We start from the raw sequence: 20,296 nt of genomic DNA, 5'->3' as shown, positions 1-20,296 counted from the left end.
CCCCGTGGTCGAGTGGTAGAGCGTCTGCCCTGAGAGCGCAGGGGTTCGATCCTCGGCCGCGTCTACCAAAAGACGTTACAAGATGGTACTTGTTGTTACTCTGTCTGACGCTAGGCATTAAGGGGCTAAAACAAGGACTGGTCGGCTCGGAGTCTGTATACTGTGTCTGATTCGGGTATTCATGTTAAACTGCGGCATGGTATCTCAGTGAGCTAGCACTCTAAATCGGCATCACTCCGGTCTAGTGGTAGAGCGTCTCCCCTGAGAGCGCAAGGTCCGGGGTTCGATCCTCGGTCGCGTCATACCAAAAGATGTGAAAAGATGGTACTTGTTGTTACCCTGTTTGGCGCTTGGCATTAAGGGGCTAAAACAAGGACTGGTCGGCTCGGAGTCAGTATACCGTGTCTGAGTGGGGTATTCATGTTAAACTGCGGCGTGGTATCTCAGTGAGCTAGCACTATAAATCGCCATTAGTCCGGACCAGTACAAGCAGCCACACACACACGTGCATGCACGTCGCTATATAAGTGCCATAATCTTGGACGCGACGTTTTCACCTCACCTCACAATAAAATTGCATGGAGATTTTATCAAACGTGTTGAAGGAGGTGGAACTATTTAAATTGATGGACAACAAAAGTAATGAGGGATAGACGCATTTTATTGTCTTCCAACAAACACAACTAGGCACACAGTGATATCGGCTCTTTAATACCATTCTTATGAACATTTGAATTTATATAACAAGGGAAAGTATCGCGCCGATGCCACGGACACATTTCCTCAATTTAAGTCTCATAAAATGGAGAATTTTATTAATGATACAGTACAGCTTTGGTACGAAACACGTGTGCGTGTGTGCGTGTGCGAGTGTGTTTGTGTATGTGCGCGTGTGTGTGTGTGTATTTATCATATATAATGGGTAGGTTTCTCGGCAGGATAAAGCCAACGGATAAAAACGATATCCGTTGGGGTCATATGCGGATAGAGATGCAAATATCAAAGGTCAAGTAGGGACTACTTTCACTGTTTATAAACAGACATGGCGTCACCCTTGTCATTCAGCGATCGAGTCAGAACTAACCATCGGGAATCTGGATAAACTACAGGGATAATTGCTTTCATTATCAAAAGAACAGTCTAATATACGGAAAATGAGTGTCTAACTGTGACGAAGCTAAGGCATTTTATAAGTTTTGGCAACTTTGGCACGAGGCCTAGCCAAGCGGGATCAGTAGCCGTATCTGTGCTTGTAGACATCTGCGGCTCGAACCTTTCTCCACAAATTAAAAAAGTTGGATTTGGCCGAAATATGTTTGAATTGTTACCTTGTTTCGTTTTGTCGGTGTGTGTACATCTGACTACACTTCTTAACGTTATGACAGAACAGACCGACTGTCAACAACGTCTGACCGAGGCCGTGACGTCTCATAGACTAGGATTAGAGTAGCTTCCCTTTGACAAAGGGCAGTTACTCTAGCAGACAGACCGATGGATTGCCGCGAAAGGCAATTAAAAACAATTGTTGTTTTGCGTATATCTTGCTTCGTCACTGTATAAGAAAGAAATTTCCGTTGGAACTATATTGGCTACTGTCACAGTCCGACAGACACATCACTTACCCTGTGACGTAATAAATATTAATGCGCGCATTCCAGGAAAACTCGCAATGTTTCGGTATTGTTTGTGAGAGAGGGAAAGCAATTTTGAAGCAAAGAATTAAAGAATGACATTAGATGATAAAGAGGTTATCACGTTTGTGTGTTTGGGGATGGTAAATATCCTGTATTAGGAATAAACACTATGTATTTAGCTCGCCAAGGCTCGCTAAATACAATGTTTATTCCAAATGCAGGATATTTACCATCCCCAAACTCACTCGCGTGATAACCTCGCGTGATGTATCTTCGTGTGTATGAATATGTGTGTTATATGTGTGCATGTGAATGCGTGCGTATAGTAAACAGGCATGGCATAACGAAGAACATGCTTCACTAATATATGCCTTTTATGTTTTATCAACCTTGTTAGTAAATCTAGTTAGTACGAGCGTGATGGTTTGAGCGAGCTCAGTGAGACATGAAAGAAAGGCGAGGGTTTTGTTGATTCAGTCTACAGTCGGGGAAAATAGTTACGGATGACAACCGATGCAGACTTATGTAACCCTGACGAACACACAACAGAATCCCCTCCACCCTCACCCGAGGTTGTGCATAGTTTCGTATGATTAATACAACACTCAAGGCATCAGTAAATCTTTCAAAAACTTATATTTTCAACTTTGACGCATCAGTGATAAAAAATGACGTCCGATGCAAATTTGTATTTTGACTTGTACTATATGTTCCCGTGTGTTTTGCAGGTGAACAATTGACTTGCCTTTGCATGTGTTTGTGACGGGTGCCACCGGTGGGGCAGGATACGCTCAGCTTTTCGCGAACACCTGGTGTCGTCACTGTTTGATAGTGATTCATAAACACATGCTCGTGATATAGTGGGAAGCATACTATTGACTCTTTATGCATAGATTTCCATTGGATATGGAAAGGGTTTTGTCTCTTTATGTGAGTCGATTCCCGACATGGGTACAATGTGTGGAGCCCATTTCTTGTGTCCCCCGCCGTCATTTTGCTGGAATATTGCTAAAAGCGGCGTAAAACCATACTCACTCACTCACTTTATGTGAGATACATCGAGCATGTTCTGTTCAGGGAGGATTTCAAAGAGCGACAATCGACTCTTGCTCAAAAGTTGTTTGTTCAGGGTAAAAACATTCAAGTTTAGCTTAGGCTTTCCGAAGTGTTTAAGGTAGGCCTGCCAAGGACTGTGACTCATAAGTGACGAAGGTGATGTCGCTGCAAGTCTCTATGTATGTGTAATCGCGTCTCGTGTCTGTATCACAATGATCACATGATAGCACATTCCCCTTTTGTCAGCCAGTGATGGGATATAATAGAAGCATATACAGAACACTTAATTGAACACACGGAATTTTTCTTTGATTAGCCGTACGAAAAGCCAAAGTTTCAATGCTTTTCATGTTGTAGAACTGCTATAGTCCCGTCACTGCAGGGACCCACTGTATCCCCTGGCATCGTTGTGTAACGTTATCCCTCCTATACACTGGAAGGAATATTAATCAACCGCCCCCCCCCCCCCCCCCCGGTTCGTGTATTACGTGTTATCGTCTTGTTGACTTACATGTTTGCTGATATCTCAGGATGTTATTGTGTTGACTTTAAGAAAATGTGCAACTGAGAAATTAGAATTTGAAAGGTTTGATTGCATTTTTTCCAAGTGTAGTAACGTAAAGCAGGATCTAAGTCTGTCTATATAGGAGTGCTAGGTGGACGGATGTAACGTCTACATTTAATAGGCATTTTAATGGGTATAACAGGGACAGAGAGGATTGATGACAACTGTTTCGCGTGCATCTAAATGTCCGACCTGTGTATAAATTATCAAACTTTAAATCGATCATGAAAATAGCAATAGCCCAGATGTGAATCAAAGAGAGAAAAATAGGCCGATTGAAGACGACAGTGTAGAATTAATTCAGACGATTCAGTAGTTCTATATGTAGACTAACAGACGTGCCCGAGGGAATTCCGTTCAGAATAGCACTCAACTACACTAATACGTCGTCAGGTGATCGGGTAACAGCCTCTGGTACTTGTTGACTACGGGCTCGGTGGCGATGGTTGTTTCTGATGCGTCTCTGATTTGCATGACCCGACACGATTATTTACAATAAATATTAATTTAAACATTCATTCACTAATACGTGGCCTACACGGGGTTCACTATTCCGCACCTCTGATGTCAGTATTACTGTTTCCCCCAATGTTTCCACTCCATTGTGCAATACAAGCAATCATAGGTATTGATCAGATCATTGGAACAAGTGTTCAATGGCTATTAAGTAGCATTTTGTAAGAAGGCGTTAATATTTCATGAGCGTGTCTTGTGGCAGTTCACTTGCAATTCGATAGCGCTTACCATGGCTAGGTTTCTAGCACCATAACTGTGCTCGTGGGTTTCAGCACTTTGGACTTCCCTTCCGCATAATCTTGCACGCCGTGGTATAACTGAAACACGCTTCTAAATTCCGTCAATTACAGCTCCCCTACTGTAACCAAGTGTCCACCCATCGCCTGTATAATAAGCATTGAGGTTATGTTGAAAAATAAAATTTAAAACACTTTCACAATTTTTGGTTTTGTTCGTTAGGCTTAGTACTTTTTGACCAATCCTGCAGATACACGTATTTGAAATCAGCAGTGGGGTGATCATGTCGTAGATTTCAAAATCCTCTTAGCATATGCTTAACAAAAATAGCATATCCTAATTTGAAGTAAGGAGATGGAAACACCGCTGCAAATCCTTTCTGTGACACGACAGTCTCAATAAACTATGTATGGAACGTTGACCAAATAGTATCAAGTGTAGTCCACAGTCAAATCTTTTGAAGCAGGATGTTTATTGTGTATTGTCCAACCACACCAAACATATCATCGCGTACAGAAAGAGCCCCGGACACATTAAAAAACACAAGATTGATGCATTTGAACCAAACGGCAGGATGGTTACACAATGTAGTATCGTTCCACAAAGGGTAGATAGACACTTCTTTAGTCGCAGGCTCCGCAACGGGTTGTTTAACACAGTTTACACTGCCATAACCTGTCTGTTATGGCTGCTGACACACACATTCCTGCTTTGTATTTGGTCCCGCTCATCCACAGTCGCTATATATATGTGTAATACAGTAAAGACAAACTGCCCTTCATTGCCGCGGCCTCTTTGGTCCAAAAAGAATTCTATGTGCGTTAAGGCCACATCAAAGTGTCGGTGAGAATGTATGAACTGTCAAGGGTCTCGTTTCAGGGTAATACTACACCAACAATAACGTTACAAACTGGGCTTTTCAGAGATTGTGGAAGGTGTTTATCTAATGAAGAGAGGTCTGTGACTTAAAGGTCTCTAAAACTCATGATATTAAAGTAGACACATTTGATGGATAACAACTACTATATATATAGTAGGTGGAGGATTAACAGTAACGACAATTGCAGTAACAACACTTGTATACGAGAGAGAGAGAGAGAGAGAGAGAGGAGAGAGAGAGAGAGAGAGAGAGAGAGAGAGAGAAATGTTTATTTATATGCCACATGCACAAGCCGTCATGGTAAAATCAAATTGACATAAGTGTTCAAAACAGAAGCTTGTACATCCAGCCTTATTAGTCTTATGAGACACATTTATGGCTCAGATATAACCAGGAACACATATGTAATCGTACAGCAAAGTAAAGTTTTACAAGTTCTTTACATACAATGTATGTATGCTTCAATCCTTTTCTTAAGACAAAGACTTATATTGTCTACAGGTTTATATGGCTTCGCTTGAGGTAACAGATGGATAGGTACATATTATTTTATGTTGAAAATAATCGTTATGTACTTTGATGACTTCATATTGGGAACGATGTGCACACATAGAGAAAGGACATCCAAGGAGGATGCGAATCTATTTTGTACATCTGCTGTCTTCTATTTATACATTTACAGAATCGACCAATTCGATAAAATAAATCAGTAATTATTTGTATTGGTAATACAGTGATAACTTTGTTTAACTACAAACATGTGTATGACCTTTCTGTAGACAAGGAACATGTATGGACTTAAAACATTATTAAGCCTTTCGTAGACTCACTGAACAACTGATCCCTAGCTGTTTGTTCGTCTCCCACTGGAGAACCTCAACCGGTCGTGAGGTCCTGGTTCGTGCTAGTGCAGGCAAACTATTCCCCGCCTATTGTTTTGTGTAGTGTTACATTGTACAGTGGCACTTGAAAACAGCGGAGGTATCTATTGTGTTTGTTTGTTGTTTAACGTTGCTTTTAGTAATATTCTAGCTTTTGTGGTCTGTATATTCTGGACCAGACAATCACGAGCATCGATCTGCGCAATTGGGATACGGTGACATGCATCAACAATGTCAGTGAGCCTGACCACCCGTTCCCGTTAGTCAACAAGCATGGGCTGCTGAAGTCACTTTCTAATCCTTGTCGTCATGGGGATTTATTGTGCATTAGTACATTAACATATGTTTTGCGAATAACATCAAACACAATTGATGAAAGGAACATAGAAAGATAGTATCGATGGTATAGATTGTATGATTATGTTTCTAGATTCGTCAGCACCAAACCCGTGCTCGTGGGTTTCACCAATGCGGTAAACGTCAAAGACTTGCATCAATCGCGCCTTTCTTCCACAGCAGTCTGACACCCCCTGAAATAATGTTCAAAGCTGCGCTAACCCAAACTGACGCTACAACATGTCGACCCTCAATGACATCGTGTCGTCACGTCTTCCACAACGTGTTTGCCGATCGTTGCATCGTTTCTTCGTATCTCTTCTTTTGGTCCTTTGTGTGATCAGAAATTTATTAATATACATAATTCAATAAGCGATTGGATACAATCATCACGCAAGTCAGGTGGTGTGTCCAGTGCTAAATCGTGTCTGCAGCTGCACTGCGATACTAACACAGCCACGTTTTATCGATATGTTCGTGTTACCGGGACAACAACGTTACGATAATAGTGACATTGATTGATTTTTTCCTTAAGCCGTCAGACCCGTGAAGATCCAGGGTAGAATAGGTCTTCAGCAACCCATGCTTGCCGTAAAAGGCGACTATGTTTGTCGTAAGAGGCGACTAACGGGATCGGGTGGTCAGGCTCGCTGACTTGGTTGATGCATGTCATCGTATCCCAGTTGCGTGGATCGATGCTCATGATGTCAATCACTGGATTCTGTGGCCCAGACTCGATTATCTACAGACCGACGTCATAGGTGGAATATTGCTGAGTGCGGCGTTAAACAACAAACAAACAAACAAACAAACAAACTTAAGCCTACAGGTTTGGATTTGAGTCTATTTTGAAGAATAGTGTACTTTCTTATGGCAAGAAACATTAACTTTTTATGTAAATGATGTAAGTGGCGGATGCTACCGGTAGGACAGGACATGCTTCCCCTTTTCCCTAACACCTGGTGTCATCACTTGTTGATAGTGATTCATAGGAAATGTGTATCATTTACTTCGGACGTGAATCTCTGTTCCCAAACACCTGGTGGCATCACTGATTTCTGGATAGTATGACGGCTATTTTTCCCTTTACGACCAATGGAATCTGTTTCAGCGGATAATCAGAACATGTTATTCTCTGGCGTTGACCTTTAGTGTTTATTCAACCCTTTGTTAGCTCTGAAATTTAGGTTCTGTAACACATGAAAAATCAAGACTATTACTGATAAAATTATTCATATTTCCATGCTTGAAAAGTTGGTTGGTTGGTGTGTTGTTTAACGCCGCACTCAGCAATATTCCAGCTTTATGACGGCGGTTCCTGTGAAAAGAGTAATGTGGATCTGAAATATGTAAGGAATGAAGTTCATAGCCAGTAACGGCAATTTCCATATATTTTCTTTAAAAGACAATGATGTTTCTGTCAAAACTAGCTGACATAAATATTCACAACAGTAGCGCACTGTGTCTAGCCTTACGCCCCCTGCTTTGTCATTGCAATAACACACATGATAAAGATATGAGGACACTCTTTGATGGGGACCCCATGGGGATCCCGGGTTGAGGACAGAAGAGATGTATCGCGTCCTTCAGAAGGTCAAGTTCACCATACAGCTGGCCTTGACACACATCATCAATGTCATAAAGGTTATTGTACAGTCGTCTTATACGTTATGTTATAGTACAGTAAACTATATAACGAACTGGTTTTTAGGATATAACGAACTGGTTTTTAGGTCTCTGCCATATGCTGTATATTTGCTTATAACGAATTACGGTTACAGTAAACTACGGTTATAACGAACACGCATATAACGAACTGACTGATATAACGAACTTATTTTTCAGTCCCGACCATTTGTTGTATAAATGTCGTGTAAATGCTTATAACGAACTACGGTTATTACGAACTAAAATTAGCGGTCCTCTCGAGTTCGTTATAACCGTGGTTTACTGTATAACGAACTAGAATTTGTGGTCCCTTTGAGTTCGTTATAACTGTAGTTTATCATATGTCGTTTTGTCATACAACGCCGACAGCAATACAAAAATACATAAAGTTGAACTTGTTCAAACGTTAATACTGTAATGTGGATTAAGGAATTAGTCCCCTCGTTGCAATAAACTTGGCCAGGCAAAGGTAACTTATTTGAGGCCACGAAGATATATTTAGATCAAGGAGATCCGGTAATTTATCTCAATTTACCCTTCCGACATTTTGAGACAGAATTAACTGATGGATATTGCCTGAAGCAACCTCCGGACATTTGGGTGTTCCTAAGTGTACCACGAGCACTGCCACCTGATTGTATCAGTTGATAGGATCACACAGAAATTCTTAAGTGGTAATGACTTTTGACCGTGCTCAATTATCGACTGCTTTGATATAGTGCAAGCTAGTTTCTGCCTGTCATCTTAGATTGATAATTGTCATTTATGATCAGGCCATTGTCAATATTACCTGGCTCCTGAGGGTCAGTCCATTTCTTCAAATATAAGCATGGACGTTACACACAAAGCATTAGAGATATATTAACGATCGCGTATTGATGTCATTATGGGGCGATAGTATCACCTTTCAAGTCACTGTAATATCTGCAGATGCCTTGAAGTTTGTTTTAGAGTGAGTTGGGTTTAACGCCGCTTTTAACAGTATTCCAGTTATATCGCGGCGTGTCAGCTTAATGTGGGAGGAAAGCCCGAAGTGATGCAGGTCTCAGACGTTTACCACTTCGGTGAAACCCACGAGCACGGGTATGGTGCTGATAAACCAAGACACATAATCGGGGCGAACCCACAATCCTAGGTTTCTGGCGTGCCCAAGGGACGCAACTCTGCACAGGGAATCGCGGCGCCTTAGACGACTGGGCCACCCGTGCTCCAGTTTGTTTTAGAGAACACAAAGGTGATGACTGTTTTAGCCTCGCAAACCTTAAGTGCATAGAATAGTGTACCAACGTCATCGTTTTGGTGTCATTGATGTTTGCACTATTGTTGGCGCATTTCGCTCCGATACTAAGTATTCAGAAGCCAAATACAGTCCAGGGCCCACTTGCTAAAAGCGATCTTAGCGCTAAGACGATCGTAACTCCCATACTTTAACATAGGCGTACAATGGTCTTAGTGCTAAGATGGCTTTGTGCAAGTGGGCCCAGGGCTGTATCACGTACTGCATACGTTCACCGTTACACAGAACATGACAGTGTTTACATGGTATGGAGGTATCTCGGCGCGGTAATGTTTCAACGGTACAAGCACATGCATTTTCTATTACAGATGCGAATAAGTGAATACTGGATTACGGAAAACAGTATTGCCATAAAAAAGGAGTAAAACTTATCGAGCTTAACCCCGGTAAAATATGTCTTTTCTAAAACCAAAATAGGCTTTGGAGGCGAGTAAATTGAACGATGACGCTATGCACAGTGGCTTTGTGGATTGCGTGTCAACTTACGCCCAAGGCGGCATTACTCAAAGATTCAACAACTGGTTTGCCAGGTCCAGATTTGATTGCTTTAAATGCTGACCTGGCATAGTTTCCATATTGGTGACTATGACCTGAAACCAATGAAACAAGAACAAACAAACAAACTAATCCATTGATTCCCTTGCTCGGTTTTTGATTTAATTATAAGGAAAGGCAGGGGTTTCTATACCATGCAAACAGCGTAGGAGTAGAAGAAAGTCATATTCAGTAGGAAACGTCCCTACAGGAATTACAGCAGGGGCACTGTCCTTCTCTGTTTTCACTGGATGCACTGAAAGAGCAATCGATCTTGTTCTCTTGACTCAGCCATATTTCATGAACATCCAATTCCCTGGGCTCCACAGCAGCTGACATGTAGGCGGTGAAACGTAATTAGAGACGCATCACTACCTGCATTTACAATGCAACAAAATGTACGATACAATACACGTACTTAGGTAGTAGCAGTAGTAGCAGCAGCTGTAGTAGTAGGCGCGTTAATACCTGCATCATCATGCAGCGTAACGTACGATACAATACGATGCACGTAATGCAGTATTAGTCGTAGGACCATCAGTAGTAGTAGTGGTAGCAGTAGTAGCAGTAATAGTTGTAGTAGCAGAAACAGTAGTAGCACAGTTGTAGAAGTAGTAGCAGTAGTAGTAGCAGTAGCATCAATAGTAGTAACAGTAACAGTAGCAGCAGTGGTAGAAGTAGTAGCAGTAGTAGTAGCAGTACCATAAATAGTTGTAACAGTAACAATAGCAGCAGTGGTAGAAGTAGTAGCAGTAGTAGTAGTAGTAGCAGTAGTAGCACCATCAGTAGTAGTAGTGGTAGCAGTAGTAGCAGTAATAATTGTAGTAGCAGAAACAGTAGTAGCATATGCAGTAATAGTAGTGGTAGTCTTAGTAGAAGACTTAGTAGAAGTAATAACAGTAGCAGTAGTTGCAGAAGCATCAATAGTAGTAACAGTGACAGAAGCAGCAGTTGTAGAAGTAGTAGCAGTAGTAGTGGTAGAGGTAGCAGCAGTAGTGCTTATGAATGTGTCACGACCACAAATAGGCACACACACACACACACGCGCACACACACACACACACACACGCACACACACACACACACACACACACACACACACACACACACACACACACACACACACACACACACACATGCACACACACACACACACACATACACAATCATGTACACGCGAGCTCATGCACATTGTTGCATTATAATATAATTCCAACATTAACTCCTTTGCATGCTTCTAGACACCAGTGCAGTCATTTTTCTGACATCATCCCCTCGACCTATGGTATCATCTTCCGTAGACAAAGAGTTAACGAAATTTACTGACATGACCTGTATTTATATTCTGGTTGTTGTGAATGACATGGCTGTGGTTTCATAATCAGGGTTTACATGGTCGGTGTTGCGAGCTCTGGTCGCCTGTGGAACTGACACAAATGTCGTTGTCGTCGGTCAATAGATTTGTGAAAGCTTGACGTCGTTAAGAGAGCAACTATTACAAAGTGGCCACGTGTGTATTATTACCAGACCATGTTTGTAATACAAGGCATCGCTCTGTTTAGTTATCAAGCGTGGTATGTGTGGATATACATACGTTTTTCTTGCTGCTGTTTCGTATTTTACGCTGTTGAACCATGCCTGTGCTTGTTCTCCAGTTATGGGTATTTTGGCAGTAGCTGTGTGGATGGTCTGTCGATTTTCTGTCAATGGTCCAGCTTCAAGCACTATCTATCCCAGTGCTTTTTCATTTTCTGTTGTTAAGTCCCAAATATATCAAACCGTGGCGATTCCGAAGAAGAATAAAGGTCCCAACATTCTGGGCTTGCAATTGTTGTAACAGACGTCTAATTGGAAACCAGTGGTCAGATTGGGAGTCTTGGATCATCCCATTAGTGTAGATCGATGCTCTGATATCAGTCACTGGATTTCTGGTCAAGATTAGATTATTCACACACCCTGTCGTATAGCTGGACAAGTGTTGAGCGCGACGGTTAACAACGAAACAAACAAACACATCATGTCAGTGTGGCGCTAAACCAAACTCACTACCACCAAGCTCTTGTTGCTACATGGTTGCAGTATCTGATAGTATTATACAACATCAGACCGCTTATATCTACAGGAGATTCATTTATAATACCCCAAAAAGCTGCCTGGTTTATAGACACGTTACTTGACCACTTGATTGACCCCTTTGATGTCTGATGTGATGTTCGTGACGAATGTCCATCTGGGTTGTGCAGTGTTTTGCAAATGAAAGCCAAAAGGCACATGTTTTATGATTTATGTCCATAATTTTAACCACTTATTTGTCATTTTGTAATTATATTTTATGTTCATTTCAGCCTGTCCAAAGATTTCGGAGTCGACTGTCCCCTCGACCATCGTAACTATAGACAATATCAACGAGGTGAGGTTGTCGACCACCGACCGGACTGTGAATACGAAGGTTACAATTACCTGCCATGATGGTAGGAGCTTGGTCGGAGCCTCGGAACTCACCTGTCAGGCCGACGGCCAGTGGAACAATCCCATCCCCAAGTGCCAATGTAAGTAACGAAACACCTGTTCGTCCCTAACAGTACACTATTGTTTTTAATTTGACATTACACGATACACGGCTTTCCATTGGACGAGGGGTCGGTCACATGACCGCGAAACTGACGTTCATAAGCGTGTGAACAACACAATTTGACGTTCATATGTTTTTCACGAGACTGTATTCTTGAAATGACGTAAACATTGACGGACAATTTCCACATTCCTGGGAAACTCCTGGGAATTCCCTTGCGCGAATACATACAAAAACGTTCTTCTGATCATTTGGACCCTTCAATCTTGAAGGCAGCGTTTTATATATACTGGGAAACGTCAGTGAATTTGACTGCATAATCCTTCCCGAATATCCTCGCTACGACCCATCCTAGTGAACAAAACGTGAAATACTCATCTCTACTGTCACATCGACTCGATTCTTGTCTAGACTGACAGTTTTAGTCTAAACCAATCTATAAATTTACCTTAGTATCTGTTTGACACATCTTTACAATCACCTTTCAATGATCGCAAGCTCGATCACATTGATGTTTTAATACTTACATACACATGGCAGTCTGTCACACTGACACACATGTGCACTGACATATATATTTGTTGCCTGCTCCAGTGACCTCGACGACGGCCAGCAACACATCCGCACTGACTCAGCAGGAGCTGATCGTCATCGGCGTGGTCGCCGCCATCTGCATCCTCGTCATCATCATGGTCATCGTCATGCTGTGCGCCTGCTGGTACAAGAGACGCAGGGACAAGAATGTGCACAAAAGGTGAATAAGAACGTCAACACTTCTGTCCATAGTCACAAGAAATATGACTGTCATAAGCATGTGCCTGCTGGTAAAATATTTCTTTGTCTGTTTGTTGTTTTACGCCGCGCCCAGCAATATTCCAGCTATATGACGGCGGTCTGTACATAATCGAGTCTGGAACAGACAATCCAGTGATTGACATCATGAGCATCTATCCACGCAAATGGGATACGATGACATGCATCAACCAAGTCTGACCACCCAATCCCGTTAGTCGCTTTTTAAACAATGTAATGAAAGTTGAATCAAACGACCTCTATACTTCTTGTTGCTTCCTACAGGCCGGCCTCCGAGTACAGTTTGACTACAGGAGAGATGGACAACTACAGACCATACAGGTATATAGACACAAATCGAACAGCTCAAGAATGTTGGTCAATCTCATTACAATGAGCCCTTGTACTCCGATACGATACCTCTCGGGTTGAAGATTAGAGGACACGTCTCAGTACCAGTGAGCAAAACATTCAGACAAGCATATCTTATTTCTATATCTCGAAAATGAATGTAATCGGGGATTTCCAAATGCAAAATAATAAAGCTGGGCTATTGTATATTTTATATATTATACATCCTGTCTTGCTTAGCTCAATGGCATTTACACTGGTGTTGAGTCCAAAAAGGTGAAAGATTAATGGAATGGTGCGCGGTGTTAAAACAACAGCAACAGCACCAAGACAAACAAATATATCCTAGCCAACCTTCATAACGTATGTTGGCCCTGTAAACATATACCATCACTATTCTTGCAGTATGTACTCACCGTTCCCCAGCGGTTCACGAGGCATCCGAGAAGGTTCCATAGACCGTGGAGCCAGGTCCTCGCACCGCCATTACAACGCCTCCCTCCCTCGCTCCAACATACCAGAGTCATTCCCCAGAACCAACTACCCTAACGCCTACGAACTGCAGACCCGGACTGCGGACTTCCGACCCAAGCCCTACACCAGCTACGCCGGGCCCCGCATCGCTCGGGCAAGTTCGGATACCTACGAGGACTATATGGCTGAACGGAACCAGTCGGGCCTGCGCCAACCAGTTCGATCTGGCTACGATAACGAAGGGTGAGTACAGTTTAGTGGGGCTATTTTGTGATATATAACGGCATTGTGTGTTCATAACTTTTGGCCATGGGAGCCGTGTGAATTTGCAATTGTCAGAGGGGTACACAAAGTACATGATCTAGACTACCGGTTGTCGGACTTATTGTGGAAGCCTTGGTGGCTGAGTGGGTTAGATCGCTGACTTTGTGTGGTGGCAATTAGGTGTCCACTCTGACAGTTTGGGTTCGAATCCCGGATTGGACTAGAATCTCTACTTTACTAAGAAAGTGTTATCCCAAATATAACATTTGTTACATTAAGAATGTGTATCACTCTGCTTACATCGCCAGGTTCCGAGGGGAGTGGACAGACAGATATGATAGGAAGTCGTTTTCGGATTTCAACAGGTGAGAGTCAGGGAGGTTTTCTTGTGGTATATTAGGATATTGTTGGCATCAAATTATACTCGCCTACACACGCAAATTACCTTTTTAAGAAATTAATTGCACCGTTTGAACCTCGAGTGGAATTTGCAGCAAACATTGGGCCCAGCATCCATTCTCAATATCTTGCTTTATCAACACCTGGTGTCACACCCTTTTTACACTCTGAACGTGATCGGTAGTTCCGCTGAAAGTACACCTCGTAGCCATTGTCACCATGGACTATGTTTGACCCGTCGATCTCGCCAGCACAGCAATCTGCATCCGCGAGCGTGTTTAGGAGGATGCCTGCTTACTGTATTGGGAGAAGTTACCAATTTCTACATTCACACGCGAGTCTTCTTCCAGGTGACTCATAAGGGCTATGATGGCCGATACACGTTTTTCACTAACCCACTATGCTTGTCGTAAGAGGCGAATAACGGGATCGTGTGGTCAGGCTCGCTGACTTCGTTGATGCATGTCATCGTATCCCAGTTGCGTGGCTCAATGCTCATGATACCAATCACTGGATTGTCTGGTCCCGACTCGATTATTTACAGACCGCCGTCATATAGGGGGAATATTGCTGAGTGCGGCGTTAAACAACAAACAAACACAATCCAAAAACGCTTCTATGTAATTGTTTCAGTATATTTGCGCTTTACGATCATATATATCTACATTCTGAGTATAATATTCTGATATCTCTTTCAATTTTCAGGAACGCATACTCCCAAGGGCGGGATCCATTCCTTTGGGATACAAGGTAGTGTCCTCTTTCACTGTGATTGTAGTCGGGTAGTGTCCTCTTTCACTGTGATTGTAGTCGGGTAGTGTCCTCTTTCACTGTGATTGTAGTCGGGTAGTGTCCTCTTTCACTGTGATTGCAGTCGGGTAGTGTCCTCTTGCACATTCAGGCTGTAGTCGGGTAGCGAGATACACATTCAGGCTGTGGTCGGGTAGAGAGATACACATTCAGGCTGTGGTCGGGTAGAGAGATACACATTCAGGCTGTGGTCGGGTAGAGAGATACACATTCAGGCTGTGGTCGGGTAGAGAGATACACATGTGGTCGGGTAGCGAGATACACATTCAGGCTGTGGTCGGGTAGAGAGATACACATTCAGGCTGTGGTCTGGTAGCGAGATGAACATTCAGGCTGTTGTCGGGTAGTGAGATACACATTCAGGCTGTGGTCGGGTAGAGAGATGCACATTCAGGCTGTGGTCGGGTAGCGAGATGAACATCCAGGCTGTGGTCGGGTAGCGAGATGAACATTCAGGCTGTGGTCGGGTAGAGAGATGAACATTCAGGCTGTGGTCGGGTAGAGAGATGCACATTCAGGCTGTGGTCGGGTAGAGGGATGAACATTCAGGCTGTGGTCGGGTAGCGAGATGAACATTCAGGCTGTGGTCGGGTAGCGAGATGAACATTCAGGCTGTGGTCGGGTAGAGAGATGCACATTCAGGCTGTAGTCGGGTAGAGAGATGCACATTCAGGCTGTGGTTGGGTAGAGAGATGCACATTCAGGCTGTGGTTGGGTAGAGAGATGCACATTGAGGCTGTGGTTGGGTAGAGAGATGCACATTCAGGCTGTGGTCTGGTAGAGAGATGCACATGCAGGCTGTGGTTGGGTAGAGAGATGCACATTCAGGCTGTGGTTGGGTAGAGAGATGCACATTCAGGGTGTGGTCGGGTAGTGAGATGAACATTCAGGCTGTGGTCGGGTAGCGAGATGAACATTCAGGCTGTGGTCGGGTAGAGAGATGCAAGTAGGAGCGTTTTCGAGATTAAGAGTACATGTGTGTGAAGCAAGTTACATGGCAGTTATACTTCAATGATCTTGCAATAAAATAATTACAACACAAACGTTGTGATTCCAGATTAGAATAGGTCCTCAGTAGCCCATGCTTGCTGTACGGCTACAAGGATGGAACGGAGTGTGCCTCTTTGCCCTTCGCTGATACACTGCCATACTCTGTTTCCCCATCTCCGCATCCCATCTTACCTCCACAGCGATACATAGCCTTAATCTGTCAAGGATGAAGTGATGTTTTCATTTGTGCATCTCTTGTTCCAGGGCTCCTTCCTCAGGGTTCTAGATTTTACAGCCGCTTCAAGCAACTGTCTTCATACGATGCAGTTTCCAAATGCAAATTGTCTACAGAATTCCAATTCCAAGGAGAAAAAAAAGTTTTGTATTGAAGAAGAATTGTTCTTCATTCGTCATGTGATACTTGCTGGTGTAGCATTTACACAATATACAAGCCTTACTGATACGTAAACGAAATCTGTTTTATGAAACAATGAGAAGCACCAAAGCCATGTGGGTATACCTCCGTCAGATGCCAGCAATGCAAGTGCCATATCAGCAATATGTAATCTTTAACAAAACCTCGTTGATCAGGATCTACAATGCATATTGTCATTTTTAGTAATGTCCAGAGAGAATAGCATGCAGATGAACCACTTGATAAGCGGGACGGGTTGTATACCCCACGGTGTTGAGAATGATAGCTGGGATGCATGCTGACCTACTTCTAGGGGAACAGGTGAACCGCACTTGAGCAGATACTAGTATGTGGATAAGTGCGGTTTATAAAGGTTTCATAATGATTAAGCCTCAATGACGTCTTTGTGCTTCTGGGTTCTTATTACGCGGGTAGTTTACCATGACTCTCAATCCGTACGTGTCATCACCATGTGCATTACCTGCTAGTGCCCGTCACTGTGACGACATCATGTGGGAAACTCCAATCAAACTATTTTAATACTATTGTCTTGTACGAGATGTATTTGTGTTATGTAAATATATGTGTATGTCGCTTTCCATTTCATCCTGTGTTTTTTTGTAATAAACTCGCGAACTCGGAAAATATAATTCTTCACAGGATTGTCCCAACCCAAAGAGAATAAATTACGTTGTCCTTTCATTTGTGAAATGCTCTGATTCATATATATTTGGGTATAGCGCGTTCATCATTCGAGGGATGTACTTTTGCACCATATACTACTTTTTTAAGATTAATTCGTTACAGCTCTTGATTGATATGTTGTTATAGATTTGTTCAAAATGGAAATGCAGCAGTTTTCGTACCTAGCTTTTCGCTTTTTATGTCGCAACAAACGTAGAATTTCTATACTTATAACTTATTAAGCAGCCTTACGATTGTACATATATACTTTTTGATTACCTCAGCATGGTTGTATGACTACCATGGTATTTAACAATCATGTGCAGTAGAAGGTTGTATTCTAAAATACGATAGTTCGAGATAACGAGATTTGGGTGGACCTGAGACGGAACAGATGACGATTATATAGTTTCTATTTTAAGAAAATAACTTTGCGGTAAACCGTTTTGAAAACCGATCAACGATTCCATTTAAGACTGAAGAATGGGATGATATGGTATTTGATTCTGATTCTTCATGATAATGATATGGTCGGAATCGTACAATGGACATTTCCTGTGATTAAGGTATATTATTTTGTCGTTTTTATGCACATGTGACATATCACTGGCACCGTAATTCACACTGTAAACGTCATCGTGAGCGTCAACTGTTAAACATTATAGTGAGTGAGTGAGGTATTATTTAACGTCACATGGGCAATATTTCAGCCATATCGTGACGATGTTAAACATTATAGAGGTATGTGTATATCATTAGTGTTATTACTCACTATTTGCTTCTTCTACAACACATGTATTTTCAAATCACGAAAGTCGAGCACAGGTTAAATAAAACAAGTCATATTTTAACACATTTTAAATATATGTAATGTCATACAATATGCTAACCATCCAATCGTCATAAACATAACATGTGTTCTGAAGGAGACACTGGTATGTCATGTCGTCAGCATTGTGTGCTACATACACTGCCGGACAAAAGAAAGTAAACCCCATGGGTAATGGTTCAAACATGAAACAATAAAGAACAGTAATGGTTATTCGATGTTGAAACGGTATCATACTTGTGCTTTGGGACATTAAGCTTGCAGTGTTTTGGCATGTTCCCGAGGCAAGCGAGTTAACTGACTATAAAAGTCCAGTTTCCACCCTTGCCGAACTAGGAGTTACATTACTAGGGCTGGACTAACGAGTCCAATCAAAATCGCGCACCGAAATCGAAATCCGGTTCGTAAAGTGTCATGAGGATTTCGGTCGTTTGATACCGTTTTAAAGTTTTGGGTCCATTCCATTTTTAGAGTGTATACTTTATTGTGACCGGCAGTTTTTGTGTTTTCTCTCTTGTGTAGCAAAGTGTACATTCAAATTGTTTCAGTGCATCACGTTACTGTTACTGAAAGGCAACGCCTCAGAAGATATATTCCTGGCAACTGACCTCAATGTCATACGCTCTAGTAGAAAGACTGTGCCTTAGGTAGTTTCCAATATGTGTTATACCTGTATGTTCGTGAGAAAGAGAGACGTCTATCAGTATACTCTGTGATATTTACCTGTACATAAATAGTTCAATAACCAATAGGACTGTACTAGGTTTTGTATATATGATTTATCCCTGAATGTATTTTTTTATAATATAAATAGCGCAATAAAGTTTTGTATCACAACGATTTAATTCTGTGTGCCGTGTGGTCATTTGTAAGGTATGTGCACATGTTCATTTGTTGTTAAGGTTCTAAAACAATAGCAGTACCGTCTTCAAGATCCATGGATAGGGCGTCTGTCATACCAAAAGACGTTGGCGCTCGACATTAAGGGAATAAAGAAATGGGAGTGAGTGAGTATGGTCATACGCGGCTTTTAGCAATATTCCATCACTATCACGGCGGGGGACACCAGAAATGGGCTTCACACATCGTTCCCATGTCGGGAATCGAACCCGGGTCATCGGCGTGACGAGCGAACGCGTTGACCACTAGGCTACCCGACCGCCCCAAATAAAGAAAGGAGTGTGCGGCTGGGAGTCATTATACCTCTGTGGGGTTTACATGTTAAACTGCGTCAAGGTTTCTCCATGGACCAGCATGAGAAAACCGGCTTTAATCTGGACATTTACATGCAGCAGCGCACACTTTTATGTGCAAGTGCAATAACCTGTAACGAAACGTTAACTCCATTTCATGTCACCACAGACCGCCTCCGTGGTCTAGTGTTAGAGCGCTGCCTCCGTGGTCTAGTGTTAGAGCGTCCGCCTCCGTGGTCTAGTGTTCCAGCGTCCTCCTCCGTGGTCTAGTGTTAGAGTGCTGCCTCCGTGGTCTAGTGGTAGAGGGGTCGCCCAGAAAGCGGAAGGTTTCGATCCTCGGCCGCGTCATACCAAAAGAGGTTAAAAGGTGGTACTTGTTGTTACCCTGTCTGGCGCTCGGCATTAAGGGGCTAAAAACAAGGCCTGGTCGGCTCGGAGTCAGTATACCGTGTCTGATTCGGGTATTCATGTTAAACTGCGGCATGGTATCTCAGTGTGCTAGTACTATAAATCGGCATCAGTCCTGACTACTACAAGCAGGCACACGCACACGCACACACACGCACACACACACACACACACACACACACACACACACACACACACACATATGTGCATGTACGTCGCTATATAAGTGCAATAATCTTGGACACGACGTTAAACCCCATTTCACCTCACCACCTCATATCACCACCTTAAACCGTTAGGGATTCAGTGAAGTAGGTTTAATTGAGTTTAAAAAAAACCCCATATCCTAGAGGCATTAGGAAAGCCCAAAGTCCTGGATATTTACCAAGAAACCCAGGAGCACGGGTATAGTGTAGACAAACCAAGAGTCATAATCAGGGCGGATCTTGGATACAATTCCACGATCATCAGAATATAACATGCTTCAGGGACCCAACTCTGCTTGAACACC

The 20,296-nt window shown here is 42.6% G+C and overlaps 1 protein-coding gene across 1 annotated transcript in view; it reads left to right on the top strand.

Annotated features, from left to right (window-relative positions):
* LOC139461225 (uncharacterized) overlaps window positions 1-17,866 on the top strand; it is a 33,458-nt gene extending 15,592 nt beyond the window's left edge. Inside the window, exons 2-8 of the mRNA XM_071242850.1 lie at window positions 11,950-12,153; window positions 12,771-12,930; window positions 13,254-13,310; window positions 13,725-14,036; window positions 14,366-14,422; window positions 15,162-15,206; window positions 16,521-17,866. Coding sequence (XP_071098951.1) covers window positions 11,950-12,153; window positions 12,771-12,930; window positions 13,254-13,310; window positions 13,725-14,036; window positions 14,366-14,422; window positions 15,162-15,206; window positions 16,521-16,542 — 857 coding nt within the window. The 3' untranslated portion in view covers window positions 16,543-17,866. The remainder of the gene's footprint in view (window positions 1-11,949; window positions 12,154-12,770; window positions 12,931-13,253; window positions 13,311-13,724; window positions 14,037-14,365; window positions 14,423-15,161; window positions 15,207-16,520) is intronic.
* Window positions 17,867-20,296: the final 2,430 nt, after the last annotated feature.

This window comes from Haliotis cracherodii, unplaced genomic scaffold (assembly GCF_022045235.1).
Source record: "Haliotis cracherodii isolate W230 unplaced genomic scaffold, xgHalCrac1.p SCAF_14, whole genome shotgun sequence".
NCBI classification, from domain to species: Eukaryota; Metazoa; Mollusca; class Gastropoda; order Lepetellida; family Haliotidae; genus Haliotis; species Haliotis cracherodii.
This window is presented reverse-complemented; position numbering and strand designations above follow the sequence as displayed.